Source organism: Gymnoscopelus braueri (genome assembly GCF_963280865.1).
Source record: "Gymnoscopelus braueri genome assembly, chromosome: 9".
In the NCBI taxonomy this organism is placed as follows: Eukaryota; Metazoa; Chordata; class Actinopteri; order Myctophiformes; family Myctophidae; genus Gymnoscopelus; species Gymnoscopelus braueri.
The window spans coordinates 9,834,211-9,852,920 of NC_137610.1; the positions used below are offsets into that span (position 1 = coordinate 9,834,211).

General features: G+C 42.0%; 1 protein-coding gene across 2 annotated transcripts; it reads left to right on the top strand.

Moving 5' to 3' along the window:
• Positions 1-1,451: 1,451 nt before the first annotated feature.
• LOC308091870 (transmembrane and coiled-coil domain protein 3-like) lies at positions 1,452-17,508 on the top strand. Of its 2 annotated transcripts, XM_080437611.1 has the most exons (5): positions 1,452-1,679; positions 6,995-7,097; positions 10,661-11,643; positions 14,237-14,372; positions 15,009-17,508. In XM_080437611.1, the coding sequence occupies exons 2-5, from the start codon at positions 7,059-7,061 to the stop codon at positions 15,309-15,311; spliced, it is 1,461 nt and encodes a 486-aa protein (XP_080293737.1). In that variant the 5' UTR covers positions 1,452-1,679; positions 6,995-7,058; the 3' UTR covers positions 15,312-17,508. The 2 variants fall into 2 exon arrangements, with proteins under 2 accessions (XP_080293737.1, XP_080293736.1); XM_080437610.1 differs by lacking the exon at positions 6,995-7,097.
• The last annotated feature ends 1,202 nt before the right edge of the window (positions 17,509-18,710 follow it).

Below are 18,710 nucleotides of genomic sequence, written 5' to 3' on the forward strand. Positions count from 1 at the left end.
AATGAATGCACAGTGCATGATGTGACCACATGACTGTCAAGCCACTGAAAAAATGCAGATCTACAAACTCACCCTTAACTAATGATATATTAACTTTGGTTTGACTGATTGAATACTTTATTATACAGAAATGCAAACAGCACAAGGTACAGTCAGACATTTGAGCTAAAAGGATAAGAAAAAAGTCCTGGGGACCATCGTGGCCCTCTGTATTCAATTCACCAACAAAAACAATATCAACAAATATAAAACACTGAATTTGTGGATGATATTGTATTTTGGTGTTATTGTTATGCTATGTTGATGATGGTGAAGTGACGTGACTTTATTAATTAAAGGGAATTCATGATGAATTCATTATAAATTCATGATTGGTACATCAATTACATACATCAATTCATGAATTGATGTATGAGACTATGAGTTAATCATTAATCATCATTAATTAAGTGTTACATTACATGTATGAATGTGCTGGCTATAACAAGTTGTTACTCAAACACTAGTCTCTGTGTTATTCAAGCAACCTGTGATGCAACGTTCTTTGTTTGGTGGCTTAGCCTGGCCAGAAGCAATGATTATGAATGTAAGCAAGGGGCCAGTTGGTCTGTTCCCATGCCTGCTCTTTGGGTTTTAACCATTACCTCTTCGAGTAGCCCTTTATCAGGCAAACAAGGCAGAGGCTGAAAGAGGGAGATAGATACAGCCATGGTGGGATAGCAATGTTGCAGTTTTACTGAGTAGGATACTTTTCACAGTTGAGTTGTTGGATAAATAAAGGTATTGTACAAACATATTATTAGTATTATTAATCAGTGGTGTAAAGTAACTAAGTACATTTACTCAAGTACTGTACAATACATCAGTACAATTTTGAGGAACTTTTTACTTTACTTCATAATTGACAGTTTTCAGTACTTTTACTTCTACTCCACTACATCTCAGAGGCAAATATTGTACTTTTACTCCACTACAATTATTTGAAAACTTTAGTTACTTATTACTTTGCACAGTTTGCAGATATAAATGATTATGTTATAAAACATACATTAACCAGTGCCACTTAAGCCCTATTTTATACATATGCTATCTGAAAATTGCAACTTGTGAGCTTATAGATCAGCTATTATTTTCCAAACATTTTAGTACTTTTACTTTTGGTACTTTAAGTATTTTGATGCCAATACTTTTGTACTTTTATTCAAGTTAAAGTTTTGAACTCAATACTTGTATCAGATATTTTTTCTATATTGTGGTATTGCTACTTTTACTTGAGTAAATCATGTCTGAGTACTTTTTCCACCACTGATTATACAAACATGTTATTATGAATAATATTAGACTTAACCCCACCTCTCTCAGCTGCTAGAGCATAGCGAGATATAGGCGGAGTTAGTTCCACATTTTTCTGGTGTTTTTCTGCTCCACTCCTTTCTGAGTCAAACGTTGGCCGAAGTGGACAGCAGAGCAGTGTGTGTGTGTGTGAGGAGAGGGGGGGGTCGACATGTACTGTCGGCTTCATATGCAGTATGTGAGAGACCACCATTGAACTGAGATCCACTCCGATCACAACAAGTTTTTAACTGTGCACGAGGAATCCAACACGGGATATTATGCCCAGCGCCGACGTGTCTGTGCGAAGTTTATCTGAAGTAGAAAAATACCTCAACGGCCGGATGGTGAGTAACTACAATTCATTATGATTTTAATTTCGGATTAAGAAATTCAAATTTCGAAGGATCGGATCGGCTCCAAACTGTCGCCTAGTTCATCTCCATGTGGGGCAGAACAGCTGCTGCGTCCTATTTTATTTCGTAGCATATGGTACCGGATGATATATTTCACTGCTTAAACAATAGTATCCCCCCATGCTGTGTTTTCAAAGCCATTGAAATGAGTTCAGGGCAAATGTCTGTCTGGTCCCTGATCTGAACACAGTGGCTGTTATTTTATTAACACGTTAATGGTGAAGGCTTTGGGGATGCCTGCCCCAAATTCAGCCGTATTATTAAGGCCAATCTATGTTGTTGTAGAGATGAATACAGTAAAAATATTTGTGAGAAGTAGCCCTGTTTATATGTGTGTGTGCTGCCACTATTGTTTCATTAGTTCTGGTTCCATAGCGTTAGAAGGAGTTCTCCCTTAACGCGGTGTTACTTTTCGGCCGTTCCCCGGCATGCCCGCACACACCCGGTAGCGCAGCCTCTCGTCTGTTGTAAAAAATAAAAAATACGCTTTCGCCACTCAACAAAACAAAGACGGTTTTAAGATGTTGAAAGCCTACTTTCCTTAGTGGGAACACTCGGAGCCCCCCATCTCACGTCTAAAATACACTTTTTGGCCAGAAAAGAAAATATTCTACCGGATGGGGGTGAAATGTAGTTGCTCCGCTGCGCCCCCTACAGATTTTGTCAATGGAATTTTGTTACTGACAAGATCTGTAGGGGATGCAGTGGAGCAACTAAAGATTCTTTTCCATCTGGTGGAATATTTTCTTTTCTGGCCAAAAGTGTATTTTAGACGTGAGGCAGGGGGCTCCAAGTGTCCCCACTAAGGAAAATAGGCTTTCAACATCTTAAAGCCCTCTTTTTTTTGGTGAGAAGCGAAAGTGTATTGTTTTATTTTGACTACAGACGAGAGGCTGCGCTACCGGTTGTGTGCGGGAACGCCGGGGAACGGGCAAAAGAGTAACATAGCGTTAAGGGAGAACTCCCTCTCGCTATGGACCAGAGCTATTGTTTCATATCCTGCACAAAATTACGTGCAAAACCTGGGTATAAGATCATCAGGGCAGACCGCATCGGTGCAGTAGATAATACTGTATATATCGTTTTGTGTATGTGCTACTGCTTCCCCAAAAAAAACACATGCTCATGATGCAATTATACATTAGTGTGGACAGACACTAGTGCCGTAGCCTCTCAGTGTTGACATTATGCTATGTAGCCTAACGTGCAGAACATGTATGAAAATACCCAAGGGCTATTATGATCAAGAAACTGAAACTGTTGAACTCAGGTATCCCAGGCAGGCAACCAGCTAGGTGACACCACAGAGAAGGAATGCTCCCTTAAAGCATGTGTCCTGTTTCCTGTACAACGTGTGTTGTTAGATCTAGGAGAGATCAGACTGTCAGTTTCGTACTGTACTGCAGCAGGTATGTGCTATTGTGCAAACCCTGCCTAATGAATGTAGTGAAGAAGAAGTTGATCCTGTTTTTTTGGCTTAAAGAAGACTGGCCACGAAGGGCTTCGTTGTCTTGCAATCAAGTAGATCATGTATCCTGGAGGGAACTCTGCCAGCATCTCCGCACCGCCTGTACCTCCAAAGGTGTCCCAGCCCCCTCCCTCCCTCCTCCCCAATTTCTTATCAATGCAGTACAGCAGCACTGCAGCTGTCTTAGATCAGCGCTATTCTGATTGTAAAAAACTGACATGAAAGAAGCAGATGTGTCTGTGTGAACACTGCCTCATCACAGCTCTGGCACTTAGCATGCTTCAATGGAGGGTGGCATGTTGTTGATATCCATCTGTCTGGTGTAAAAGAAAAGAAAAAAGAAGAGAAAAAGACGATTTGATTACTTGCTTTTCATTCATGTTATCTTGTCATTTAGATTTTACTCGCATCATCACAGATAGCAAATTGCATAGCCTACGTGTCCGTGGCTCTCTTACCAGAAGCAATGCAGTCAAATCCCCTTCACATTTTGGTCCCACTAATGATCTGCAACCATTTGCATGCATTGTGGTGTGTAATGCACACCCTGCCTCCCAAGTGTGTAAAGTGGCGAAGATGGTGTATTAGACAAGAATAGAATTGTACAAGATTGGAAATGGCTAAACAACCTCCTCCTCGTGGAAGGAAGGGACCGTTGTATCACACCGTTTAATGCGACTCAATGCAACAGAACAACACATCTGGGTGTCCTCTGGGGTGGGTTATTACCTCTGTGCAGTGTAATTATGCTGTCCCTGCTCTCACTGTGAATCAGTCCATTGACAATAGTATTTATCATACTTATCATATTTTATAATTGAATTCCATTCAGTGACTGCCTTTCATAGTCCACCGGGGCCAGGCTGAGGTTGGCTGTTAATGGGCTATTGATTTGGTCGTGGACCAGCTTTTCTGGAGACAATAGACAAAAAGGTCTGACGCAACCACAGGTCACTGAGGAAAGTTCAGACATCAATCTCTGCTTCTGCAAGGTTTTTGTTCCTTCCTTATTTCGACTTGACATTGTTTATTTTATTTAACGTCCAAACAAAGCAGAGGTTCACAATCGAAGCTCGGCAGGCAGCAGGGACAGCTGGAGTGGACGATGCAGATGGCAATGAGGAGGAGGAGGAGGAGGAGGGTTGTGTTCATTTCTGACACTTTTCAAAGATGAGCTCCCTCACCGTCCTCTACTGGCTTGTCCTCCCTCTCTTTCTCTCTCTATAATCTTACACTCTCCCTCTCTTAATTCTTCTCGTCTCGGTGTGGGTTCCTGAGATAGTCTGAATCCATGAGGGTCAGCTGGAGGGAATACAAATAAGCACTGCAGCCTGGCTGGCAGGCATCTTCTCTGTGGCACTGCTGCTAAAGAGATGATTTGTTCCATCTCAATGAGCATGCCAGCGATGTGTGTGTTTGTGCGTGCGACGTGCGTGGCTTCGCATGCACATGCATGTGTTTATATCAGTAGAGAGGGGCACAGAGAGAGAGAGACACTCAGACACACTCTCAGCCATGTGCTGCCCCAGAGAGGTATCGTGACAGAAGCCCATCCCACATTTTGTGATTCTGTTCAATGTGCTGTCCCAGTCTTCACAGAGTACTACTTGGCTTGTGTGTCGATGTTTGATCGGATCAATGATCTCGATGCCAATTCATGACTGGCATCATGGCACTGGAAGAGGGAGAGATCATAGTTTAGACAAAAGCGGAAGTGTGAATTGGAGTGCTGAATTTAGCTGAAATGAAACCACCCCCCAGCCCCAGGGCTTTTTGGGGCTTTTTTGGGTGTATACCAGATTCTAAGCAGCAATAGTCTAGACTCTATATTGTTTTAGATAGCGTAAGATAAAGAGTAGTAAACCCAGTTCTGGATCAACCCACTTTTCCTGCTTTTAGGAGTGTGTAGGGTGGGGTCAGGGAGGGGATTAATAACAAAGGCATTTTCTTAAGCAAACAGGAACGTTTGGTTTTGTCACAGGGAACGAGGGAAGTAATGTTTGAAAGTGCAGACATCAGCAACAGCTTTTCTGGTGAAATATCACCATGGTTTTGGAAAAAATACTCAATTGCGTGTGGGCCATGATCTTCTGAAGTCATTTCATTCATTTATTCGTTTATTTCGAACATATTAAAAATATAAATGAGAAAAAGACAAAGGAGAGAAAAAAGGGAAAGTTTTGATTTAAAAAAAAGAAACAGCGGCAAAGTTATTTTAACATCATCCTTACATTATATTCCATGTTCGAAAAAGGAGTAGGAAGAAGTTTTGTGAAAACTTATGAGGTCCTACCCTTCATTATGTGTCTCAGATATCTCAAAGTGTTTACACACTTTCATTTAAAAACAAAACAAAAACTCTAAAATTCATTCAGTTTGGTTCAGTGCATTATCTTCATCCAGCGGCCTAACTTTGCCCCTTTTATACAAGAAAGCCCAGCTGAGATGTGGATTGAGTGTCACTATCTGTCTCTCACCCCCCCCCCCTAAATAAATGGCTAAAAAGTTAGACAAATGCATCTTTATGCTGCTGAGGTCAGGGCCTATTAAATGGGTCATGGTGTGAAACAGACGCAGGGATTTAAGTAGGGCAGCGTGGGGGCCTGGGGGGGTATAGAGGGGTGAGGTGTGTACAGAGCCCCCAGCCACGAGGACCCCCATACTTCCCTGACTAGAGGACATCAACGGCAATTCCAATATTTTGGGGAACGAGCAATAGACCAATAATTTACCTCTCTCTCTCTCTCTCTCTCTATTCCGATAACCATGATTAATGTAGCAAATTCTGTATCCTAAAAATAATCAGATTCTACTGTCTGACTCGCACACGTCTTTCATTCTAAGCAGGCATGTTTATTGTTTACCTTTTTATTGGCTATCTAAGTGTAGTGCTTGAAATGTTCTTTTTTTTCATCCATTCAAAATCCATGTGAATGTTTTTGTTATCAAATTTACATCATCCTCATCATCATCTTAACCTTTATTTCAACTCGGAGTACAGTTGAGAGGCAGGCCCTCATTTTCAATGTAGCCGAGATCTTTGTCAACATTAACAATGTACATTCATTATCTATTTTTAAACAAACAAAGTTAACAAACTACTTCACACATTAGAAATATATATATAAATCTTCTATATCGCTGTTCTTAGCCAACAATCCAGATATGGTACAAAATGCAAATATAAGCCTGATATATCGGTCAATGTGATATATATCACACTACCTCTATCTCTGATTACAGCGATGGTGATTAGGTGGGTTACTCTCCACCGTGTTGATTGGAGGCTATGATGATTGGGGGGAGTCGTGCTCATTAGATTCAGTTCAGTCCTTGTGGCTCCCTCTCCTATTCTTTTCTCTTTCCTTCTCTCTCTGTCTCTAGAGATACACTCCTGAAAGTGGGTTGAACAGCAACAGGCCTCCATGGGTTGTTTGTGTGACTCATTTATGTAGTTAGCCTCACCTGGAGTTAATTTCAGAACGCCTCATTAATTTCATACGCCATGGTTTTAGCAAGTTTAACATGAATCACTGTCTGAAACAGTGACATGTCCAAGAAAGGTCATCTCACTCACACTGCTGTGTTGACAGACCAGATGTTGATCGTGGATAGTCACACAGTTAAGACAAATGCAACTTTGTGTGTTTTAGATCGAATACGCGCGGGTAGGAGGGGGGGCAACAACTCACCGAAATAATGTTTACAATTTGGTGGTTGCTAGATTCATGCACATAGCCCCGTTACAGGGATTGAACCTGTGACCTTTCATTCACAGGACGATCCCATCTAGCCACTAGAAGACACTGCTGCCACCTGTCCATAAGGAAGAGATCAGCCTAATGAATGACCCTATGGCTGTTAGCCGGCACCCACACAAGGTCTGCTCACATTAGCAGCGTAATCAATATCTACCATGTCTCTGCCAGCTTTCCATTCCCACAGTCATCTTGCAAGTGTCCTTTGGAATCCCCAAAGGACCTTGGGCCCAACTTAAACCTTACTGTCTAAAATAAAATCCTCCGGAGAACACCCTTGTGTGTCTTTAGGACAAGTGGAGTGAGAAATAGGGCAGCCTTAAACAATTGCCCTCATTTAAGCAGAGCTAGTTCAGCCAGAGACTTTTTGCACTAGTTGCTGTGGGTAGCACTCATGATCAACTTTGGCATGGAAATGGCATGACGGTGCATGTCGGCACGTTTTTAGCGTATTGTGATGGCATTCTGGATAACGAGGGAGGGACTCATGTAACATTCTGAATCTCCCCGCTTTCCTGTGTATGGAACATCTGGATTGTGTTATTCTGTTATTTGAGCTGTTCTCATAAATCAGGCCTCATACTGCCAAAGGCCTTACATTTTTATCACAAGTAAAAGCTACAATGCTTCACTTACCAGCCATGCAATGCACGTGAATATCTAGTATGAATGGTTTTGTTATTCTCTCGAAACAACTCATGTCAAGGTCTACCTTGTTGCAGGCAATATCAGGGAATCATCAATGCAGCTGCCAGTCATCTCCACTATTTCATTAAGGCCATAATGTATTTTTCATCTTGACAGCTCAATCAGACCCATCCGGTCTTTTTGAAGATAAGGTGAAACCCAGCACAAGGCGATTCTTAGTTACCACTTTCAATCCAATAAGGTTTACAAGACATTACGTAAGTGCTACAATCCAGTACCGTGACTGTGCTTTCCTCCACCACCACAGTACAATACCCCTGGCCTTCACCATGCCCCCCTCTGTGGCGCTTCAAGCTGCAGAATGAAATCCTAAACATGTCAGAGAGTAGAGGCCATGGTGGGGGACTATCCCGAGCAGTCCCAGCACTGCCAAGACTGTAATGCGGCAGCGTAGCATGTCGTCCCGGCTGCGACTGCGCTGCCAAACAAACAACCTTTTGTGTTTTGTGATTCTGAACTCTAATAGACTTGGTAATCTGAAGCGGGCCTACACACCACCACCAGCCTCCGCTATGCTTCCTCTTTGAGGAAGAAGACATTTAACCCAATAAGACCTGGAACGCATCTGTGTCATTTTTTGATTTGAGCTAAAAAAACATTATTTTACACTTTGGCTATTCAAAAATAGCAGATCTACAAGCTCATAGCGCGGCACCGAGTGCCGCGCTACGAGCTTGTAGATCTACTATTTTTGAAAAATCGTGAAAATATGTGCACATCTTTGAATATATATTCTTTTTAAAGAACATTTTTAACTCAAATCTTTGCTTCTGGAGGTCCCTGGAACAAAATATTTTTAGATGGGGGTCCATGGCCCAATACATATCATTTTGGGGGTCCTTGACATGGAAAAAGTGTGAGAACCACTGACATAGAAACAAGTTTTTCAGATTTAGACAACATTTGTAGAATTGGCTTCAGGGGTCTTAATGGGTTAATTCCTGTCGTGGTTTCTCCTCCTTTGACAAACGGGTTTGACGGAAGGTTTATGGGGTTTTTTAAATTCCTATTGTTTTGTCAGGTGCTAAGCTTTGCACAGCTCACTCCCCGGAGCCTGAATGCAACTGGAGATGAGGCTCCTCAGGCTATACAGTACGTCAGGTCATTGAATCCATATGCAGGAGATTGGTCATCGCTGCATAGTCCCAGCTAGTGTAGAGGCAGCACAAGTGTGAGTTGTTTTCTCGGCACAGAAAGAGTCTTGTGTTCAAGAAGGACACATACGCCAAAGAGGGGGAGAGTGACACTGGGAAAGGGAAGAGAGAGGGAGAAAGAGACATGCTATTCTTCTGGTCATACAACGAACGTGTGTTAGAATAAATAAGGATTATTTGTGCGTGGATGAGTATGCATACTCAGCATCAGTCAAGTAAATAAAGGCGGCTATGTGCTAAGTCAGCCTTTTTTATAATACCTTCACAGCCATACGTTATGAAGGGCTTTACAGTAATAAAACAGCCGAAAGCTCATTGAGAGAACATACGGTGAAAACAAACACCCACAAGTGTCTTTGTATGCATTTAAAATGGCGACATACAGTGTGAAGAAATCCCATTGGGAATCATGCATTCCGGTGAACCACATGCAAGTAATATTAAGTGCAGTGCTCACAGACATGATGGCAGCACATTCTTATAAAGTGTGACTCGCTGACTAATGGCAGTAACTGTGTGTATGACATGTGAGGCAATGTCTAATTCACTCAAAAGCCAGAATATATATATATAGGACCCGCTTTGCTGAGTGTACATTTAGCTCTCATTTTTGTGTCTACTTTATGTTAGTCAGCATCCTGTGTCTACTCCTCATGCTTGATCATCCTGTTTGTGCACTCCGACCGTCACGTCACCCCCCCCACCTGACTTGTCATGTGACAAGGAGTATCTAGGTGGATTAATCTACTGTATATGTAATAGTCCACACTCAAGAAACTTAGCATACCACCGGTATACGTAACCTCCCCACAGCGATGTGGAAATGCTGAGGATTTGCTGATTGCAAAGTAAGCCTTCACTGTAAAATCCCGAGTGTGTTCATTTAACTCTGAGAATGTACAAATGTAACATTTATTTTGAACACTGTCAGAGTTACAAGTAAAGAAAAAGAAGAACACTGAGGATTTTACTGTGTTGGTTGGACCACTGTGATCTGTTTACTGCTCGTACCAGCCACGTTGTATCCATCAAGGAATAGTGTGGCATTCTTCTTGAGCACAGTGTGTCTCATGCTATAACCCTCTCACCTCCTTGGACCGCCATGATCTTTTAATTTCCAGCTACAGTTCTCTTTTGTACCAGTGCCCTAACGCTACTTATTTCTTGTCACAGCAGTTTCTCACTAGAGTTTCCTCTTTTAACTGGCTTGGTACTGCAGTGAGGACTTTAGAGGAGTTGTATTTCCAGATTGAAGCTTAATAGTTCATACTTTACATTAAGTATTGCTGTGATATTGAGCCTTAGAAGAACACAAATGGGACTTTACTGTAAAACCCTATACATAATGTCTGTTGTGGTCATTTATCGGTGACATCAACGCGCATGTTGCACTTCTCTCATACTGTACATAATGGCTGATGTGGAAGTTGCTATACTGTCACAGTATTAGGGACTGGCTTTAAAAGACTTAACATGCAGAAAGAACCCTAGCGTACAGTACACACCCAGCTGGTCATGCTCAAGCGATTGTGGAATATTGAGGAGGAGCTAATGTAATGTGAAGTACATAGATAAGCTCATATAGTATCAGTACGAAATACAGACATATGAAAAAGAAGCTTAGCTTTCCATTAGCACTTGGAATGTGTGCAAAATGGTTTTACTGCTGGCTTGTTACTTTAGTTAGAGAAACTCTCTGACATAATTCAACATTACACATGTATGTCTACTTCTCCTCACTCACAGTTAGGTTTTAAATCTATTTTTAATGTAGCATTTCTGACCTGTGTGTCTCATCTGTATTTGTCCTCTCCCTCCCTGTAGGTGGACCGTAGCAGTGAGGCCAGTGTCCTGAGCAACCCAGCGCTGATGCGTCGGGGTTCCTCCGAGAACAACTTGGACCTGGATCTGACTGACGGCGGTCCAAGTCCAGGGTCGGGCCTGGAGGGGCATCGCAGTCGCTCATGTATGGACAGCCTCCAGCAGAAGATCCTGAAGGTGACGGAACAGCTGAAGATCGAACAGACGGCGCGGGATGAGAACGTGGCAGAGTACCTGAAGCTGATGAGCAGTGCAGATAAGCAGCAGGTGGGGCGCATCAAGCATGTGTTTGAGAAGAAGAACCAGAAGACGGCACAGAACATTGCCCAGATGCAGAAGAAGCTGGAGCAGTACCACCGCAAGATGAAAGACAGCGAAAGCTTCGTCCTGAGCCCCACTCCCTCCTCCTCATCCTCTCGCCACTCGTTCGTCAAGCACAGTACCATGCCCAGGGAGTCTCCCAAGGAGCTGATCGGCTCGGGCAGCGGCAGGCACCCGACGCTGGACAAGATTAAGACCATTGGGCCTGGTGTCTCCCTCTCCCCTCCCTTCTTCTTCAGCAAGCCGCGGGAGTTCGCCAACCTCATCAGGAACAAGTTTGGCAGCGCCGACAATATCGCCCAACTCAAGACCAGCCTGGACAGCACCTGCTCCTTCCCGCCTGACGTTGCGGGGAAGGGGCTCAGCAACAGCACCACCATGATGGCCAAGCCCAAGTACCCCAGCGACGACGAGTGCTCCTCTGAAAGTGCCTCCATATCGGCCGAGAGCAACGGGAACCCCATGGCAGGAGGCGTGGAGCAGAGCCAGGGCCACAGGCACGATGCTGGGGGAGACAGTCACGGCAAATTAGCCCTAAGCCTGGAGGAGGTGAGGGAGATCCGCGAGGCCCAGGGCCAGCTAGAGGAGGACCTAGAGGAGCTGAAGACCCAGTTCAAGAAAGACTACGACGTCCTCAACCAGACAATGCAGGAGGAGCGATTCAGGTCTTTATTTCCATCCAGCTTCTAGTACCTTTAACTGCCATGGGTTTCCGCATGATTATTTTAAGTTGTTTAAAGACATACAATAGCCTTCTCAAACCTTTGAACTAACCAATGAATGGTGCATGAAAAGTAGCATTAGTGTCAGCATTACATACTACATACTGAAAGAACTGGATAGCAGAACATCTTTAGAGTATCTGTTGATAGAGTTTACTGCAGTGCAGAGCAATTCATAATAGTGCTTTAAAGACCAAACACAATCACATGTACTCAATCCAACTAGTGGCGAGCCATGTACTATGGCGCCAGCTCGCTTATCTTGTTGCATAAGTTTCATGAATTTTAATTTCTTAAGTTAAATATCCTCTTTTGTTTCATTCTATGGGATTAACTGAATGTTAGTTGAACTGAATGTATGGGAAGTATTGTTAAAACAATTACTTTTTAGGTTGGAAATGATGTACCCATTTTCTCACAATATGTCACCTAATTACAGTGAACTACCTGAAAGACTACCTTCCAACCCTCTAAATCATTCCACAGTAAACACTGTCACCGCTTTGGGAGAAAGTAGTTGATTGATCACCAAATACAGTACAACAGCCATTGCCAGTGGCTGTCAATCAGCTGTCAGTGACACTAGAAATGAGAAAAGCTGTGAAGACGAAAAGTTTCGTGTAGCTACTGATCCTACAGATAGACTCGACGGCGCTGGTAAACGACACGACTCTTCCGAGTGTTATTTAACCAATCAGTGATTACCTACGCTACGTCATTTGAACCCTCCCATCCAGCCCGGTTCCTCACCTCATAATCAGGCCAGCCTGGAAACTATTTCCAGGCTGATCAGCGTGCTTCAGCGCGGTTACAACCAAACCGGGCTGAGGTAGAAACACCTGCAGAACTGGTTCTCCACCGCATCGAACCGTACCGCGCTCAAAACCCTAATGGGTTTTCAGAATCCTCCCTCAAATTTAGTGCTGTCATTATTAAGTAAAGAAATTCTTAGTCAACTGATTTGTCAAATCCATTTATTTAATCAACAAATGTATATACGGTATGGGGTTGGGAAAACTATTGAAAATTATAGACTGCCAGAATAAATGTATTATATCTAGAGTTTACAAGAGATGTGCATGAAAAAATGCTTAAGACTATGTGGGTACAAGCCCTACAAACTAACTACATTCTAACTATTCATATAATGCAATAATCTGAGAAAAGAGCTCAGGAAAATGATGGAAAGTATCAATTATGGCAAAGTTTATTGGCCTTGTATTTTGATAGAATTGGGGCCTAGCTACATTCAGTATAGGCACTGTGCGATGTGTGCATAACCGTAGTTCCGGGTTTCCTGAAAGTGTCATATCTGTTTCTGGTTTAGTTTCCCATACCTTTGCTTGATTGGCACAGCAGTAGATTAAAAGTGTCATGTTATGTATATTTACGATTAAAATCTGTTGCCGTGCCAATAAAGCAAAGCTATGGGAAACTGAACCAGGACTGGAAACAGGTATTACACTGGCTTATGTGGGTTTTAATGGTGTACTGGAAACAGCCAGTAGAGGGCAACGGATGATAGACAGACATACAGTAAGCAACCCAAGTATTTCTACATGATATCTAATACAGTATGATACAAGGCCCTCCAGGATTGTGATTATGATCTAATAAATAAACCCAAATTCAACCAGTCTACACAATATATGCATTAGCTTACATTTTTCTGCAACCCCTGCAAACTTTTAATAAAACATTGAAATGGACCAATCCAGAGTCATGATTTTAGACCAGTGACATCAAACATCAAGTTTACAGTTTTGCTTAACCAGACCTTTGTGTTTTTCTTGGCAATTCACATGATGGAATGAAATCCATAATTTTACCATCAATTGAAGCTATTACTATGCCAAATTAATACATTACTGTTAACAACTACAACAGTAATGTATTTTTGCTGCTGAATCATGGTTTACAGTGACTGCTGCAATTGTGCCACAATAGTCACACTGTGAAACGAGAAAACAGACAGCACTCAGTAATGTCCTTTGGTTGATTTATTTGCCTCACCCGGGAGTTGTATTAAAACACACTGAAATTTCTCAAAAGATGCTGCACAATCCTGGAGGGAATTTGACATAAGTCTAGCTGATCATATATGGATAAGAACTTTAATTTACCACAAGTACCACCCAGCGCAAAAACAACTATTGAATGCTCTTGTTCATTTTGGGGCCAGTTAACCTTTCACTTAAAGGGATACTTCACTTTCGGGCAGGGGACACATTTAAAAAAAATATTAAAAATAAATGAAAAAAGTTATGGAAAATTCATGGCCCCCTCACACATTAGTAGGACACTGCGTGTCGTGAGGGGGCCATGAATTTTCCATAACTTTTTTCATTTATTTTTAATATTTTTTTTAAATGTGTCCCCGGCCCGAAAGTGAAGTATCCCTTTAATGGCAGATGCCATTGAATGTATCATTGTGACATCTATGGCACGAAAAATAGAACATGACTGAATGCCTGTGATCATTATTATCGACCTCTTTGCAAAGGAGATAAACAACAGTTTTTCTATTGCTCACAAGGTGTGAACGTCTGGAGGACCAGCTGAATGACCTGACAGAGCTTCACCAGAACGAGACGGCTAACCTGAAGCAGGAGTTGGCCAGCATTGAAGAGCGGGTGGCCTACCAGGCCCACGAACGGGCCAGAGACATACAGGTACATAGGAATGCAGGTCCATTCAATTACATAAAAAGAAAATTCATAATGCATGATTCAAGGTGTAGAATAATCTCACGATCAAATTATATCTAGAGCAGTGGTTTTCAACCTGTGGGTCGGGGTCCCCACATGATTTTGGGGGGGTCCCCAGATGACAGTGAAGTGACAATTTAACGACTTTTAAGACCCTTTTAATACCTCAAAAAAGAAAAACGACTTTTATGGCCTTTTTAATACCTCGAAAAAGACCATTACTGCATCAAAAGTAAACGACAAATTATGCTATAAAAACTGGTCAAACATTTTGTGTTTGACAAATCGCCAAATAATATAAGAAAGTATGAAATAATTGGGAAAATAGCCGATCTACAAGCTCACAACGCCTTGCATTGCGAGGCGTTGTGAGCTTGTAGATCTGCTATTTTCACAATCTGTGGAACCGAGTCAAACAAAATGGAATGCCTCAACTTCTACATTCCAAGTGCTTATCAGGGTGGGGGGGGTCCCCAGTTCAAATATGGTTATTCGGGGTGGGGGTGGGGGGGTCACGGCCTCAAAAGGTTGAGAACCACTGATCTAGAGACATAAAGCATGACGTTGATCGCCATCTCTCTGTCTGTCTCCGTCTCATAGGAAGCGCTGGAGTCGTGTCAGACGCGGGTGTCCAAGCTGGAGCTCCAGCAGCAGCAGCAGCAAACGGTGCAGTTGGAGAGCCGCGATGCGCGCGTGCTGCTGGGGAAGAGCATCAACATCATGCTGGCCATCGCCACGGTCATCCTGGTGTGCGTCTCGACAGCGGCCAAGTTCGCCGCGCCGCTCATGAGGAGTCGACACCACGTCGTGGCCACCTTTCTGGGCGTGTGCTTTCTCGCCATATTCTGGAGGAACTGGGAGCATTTGCAGTGCACCGTGGACAGCATGCTTGTGCCGGCCTGATGGCGGACGAACGGAGTCCCTCTGACGCAGAGCTAATCGTCAGTCGTCTCTTTATAGAAGGTCGTCTTTGAAAGGATTGGTTGTACAATCGCCAGAAGACACGTCGGAAGTCGATGGGTTTTTAAAGTCAAACCGTTAATCAACACCTTTTAATTTTAATCAATAGTTTATCTTTTTTTTTTTTTAACAAGGACATGTTTTCACATGTTCATTTTAAGATTTTTTATTAATTGAATACTAATATCAAAAATACATAGTTTTACACAATTTTAGCATGTCCTACATGTGAGCCCCATAGTTAAAAAGAATATCCTACTTGATTAGTAATTTAACGAAGTCAAAATGCACTCATGGCTGTTGATAGTCATACAATACTGTATAATTGTAGACTACATCAGTGACAATTGAAGAAAGATATTCAACAACTGCAGCGTCAGTGACCAGCAGCAGGGGGTTTTACTTGAGCTATGAGCTATGAATATCCCCCTTTAAAATTTTCAGTCTGACTTTTAACATTGATCGAATTTTCACAAGCATGCAAGTGCACAAACACGCGACACAACCTCAAGCTCGATCTCTGGGCCGGTCGCGGAAGGCTAGCGCGTTGATGATTGAGGACATTGGAGAGATGAGAGCATTATTAGAAAGGCGAAGGACATTCTGTAGCCTAAATGTTGTTTGTATCGTCTCACAATGTTAACCTTATTCCTTATTGCCTTGTGTCTGTCCCATAGGGACAGTCATCTCGCAAAAGTTTGTCTTGTTTACCTTGTAAGTGCAATATATGATTTATTTATATATACAGTAGCTATATAGTATATATACAGTGTATATATAATATATACCCTGTATATATACCCCCACACACTGTATATATTCCTGAGACCACTACTTTTAAAAATGTATGATTTAAGTGGGGAATGTTTTGTAAATCTTCCGGGGGGCGGCAGGGGTTGCCAGGGGCAGGTGAAGGAATGACATTAGTGTGGGTGTGAGAAATCCCTAATAATAATAATAACCACTGAGACCACTGTAAGGCTATGGGCCCAAAATTCTGCATTTTTATTTTTTTTGCAAATAGTGAATTGCAATTTGCATGTACAAAATAACATGCACACACACACACACACACACACACACACACACACGCACGCATGTACACGCACGCATGTACATGCTCACAGATGCACACATTCTCAGACATATACAACCAATGCATGCAAACAGGGTTCGAGTTATCTGGGAGCCAGTGAGGGCTGAGCTCCCATAAAGAGGGGTGTGATCTCCCATGAAAGCATACTGTACAATAGCGGGGGTCGTTACATATTGCAAACAACAACTATTTAAATCACAAATAATGCACAAACATACTACACTTTCACAAATACACACAAGTGCACACAAACATGCATGCATACATACATAAGTACCAACAAACACATGCAGACATTAATTTACATACATGCCGTTCCTCAGTTATTTCTATGTGTGTTTTGTCTAGTCTGGTAATCTATTTGTCTGTTAAAAATACTGTGATCGAGAGGAGATTTGTTACACTGTGATGGGAGCGCTCGTTTTCTGTTTTCGTCGTTCGTTTGCTATTCCTGTTGATGAATCAGTCATCAGAAGACTCAGACAGTATCAGAGGACCGAAGTGGTGCTATATGATAGACCAGGAGGTGTTCCTTTGGGACTGGCCAATGTATTCGCTCACGTGTGTCCGATGGACATTGGCTTTTGACGGCGGTTCTCAACTCCTGTCCTGGAGAAATCTAGACCACTGCTGGTTTTCTGTTCTACCAGGAAAATGAACTCTACTCGCCTAGTATCCTAGGTACAACCGAGTCCCTGATTATGTGACAACATCAGTACTCTGGGCCCCCAAAGTTGAGAACTTGGTCTTGGAGCACCTCATATGAAATATGAACCGTGTTTAACATTTTGTCTGCCATAACCCTTGCAGCTTACTTTAGACACTTGCCATTGTCTTTGTGACTGTTTTAAGACTGTTTTAAGACCGTTTGTTCCTGGTTTTGCACATCTGATGAAACGGATGTCTCCACAAAAACCACAGGTCTGGTTTACATGCAGTACTCATTCAACTCCACTGGACAGTGATTGGTTCATTCTTTTACCATGCATCATGTGCCTTTGTCTGACAATTCTGTTTAAATTAAAACAAAACCTTTTTAATCAACTTGCTCACTCGTGTTTTGAATTGAAATCTGAAATGAGTTATTGCTTTATTTAGGGTAGAGGGAGCTAAACTGGTACCCAAAAGGAATTTGGTGATTATAGCAGCCACTGAAATGATGCAGATATAGTCAAAATAGAAGGAAGAGGATTTAATGGGTATAAATGTCTGTAGTAGTGCAAAATGTACATGCTGAGTGTACAAGTTACACACCCTACACAGCAGGGGTGCACAACTTTTTTAATTATTACCTGGAATATTGATCCATGCTTGTCATGACACGACCAATGTAGTATTTGTTCATGATAATTGTTCATTAATTGTTGAACTAACAACCATAGTTTTATTAAATGTCAAAGAAAGGGATGAAGCATTTGTGCACCATAAAAAGGTTAATCCCCTCCACCGTTGTATTCAGGACAAACAAGCAAGCTGTTAGACCAAAAACAAGTTATCTTCAGGGAAACTATTGAAACTAATGTTTGTAGGTACAGTAGGCTACATAAACAAGTGCATGTAACACATGCAGTATATGTTCACAACATACAGTATATTCAGCATATATTTCAGCGTATATTTCAGTAAAAAAAAGTTAAGAAAGAAAGAAATGAATAATACAAATAATTGCAGTAAATAATAAACGGAATAAACGGCAGTAGTATGACAAAGAACATTCACATAATACAGTACATTAGTACAACATTCATTCATCAAGATTTGCTCCGCAAAACAACAGGGTTGTAGTATGTTTGTCAACAAATAGTTGGTCTACAGACCCTTGCATTTGGTTCACTCAGAGTTAAATTAATCGATGAGTAGTTTGGGGTCCCAATGATACAAAAATGTAATCAAATGGGGCCCTGGGGCTCTGTGGCTTAATGTGGTATATCACACTGAGGGTCCTTGAAATGAAAAAGGTTGAGAACCAGTGCAATACATGAATGAATGAATATTATTATGAATAGTCGTTCTACCAACTCCTTACCACCAGAGGGAGATAGATACTACACCATAGACGTGGGAGAGCTGTAACTATGGAGAGAAGAGAACTCAAGCAGAGATGAAACAGGCTTTGGCAGAATTGGCACTTGTTTTAGGTAACATAGCACCTTCCATTCATTGTTCTATGTTAGTATTTACCTGACTTATCCAGTACCATATTACCGAAATATAATTGGCAATGGGCAATACCAAATAACAGGTAT

Bases quoted from the DNA above. Each gene is read 5' to 3' on its own strand.
- LOC308091870 (XM_080437610.1), top strand. From the start codon at position 1,614: ATGCCCAGCGCCGACGTGTCTGTGCGAAGTTTATCTGAAGTAGAAAAA. The intron at 1,680-10,660 runs GTGAGTAACTAC...CCCTCCCTGTAG, and splicing joins AATACCTCAACGGCCGGATG to GTGGACCGTAGCAGTGAGGC. The intron at 14,373-15,008 runs GTACATAGGAAT...TCCGTCTCATAG, and splicing joins AACGGGCCAGAGACATACAG to GAAGCGCTGGAGTCGTGTCA.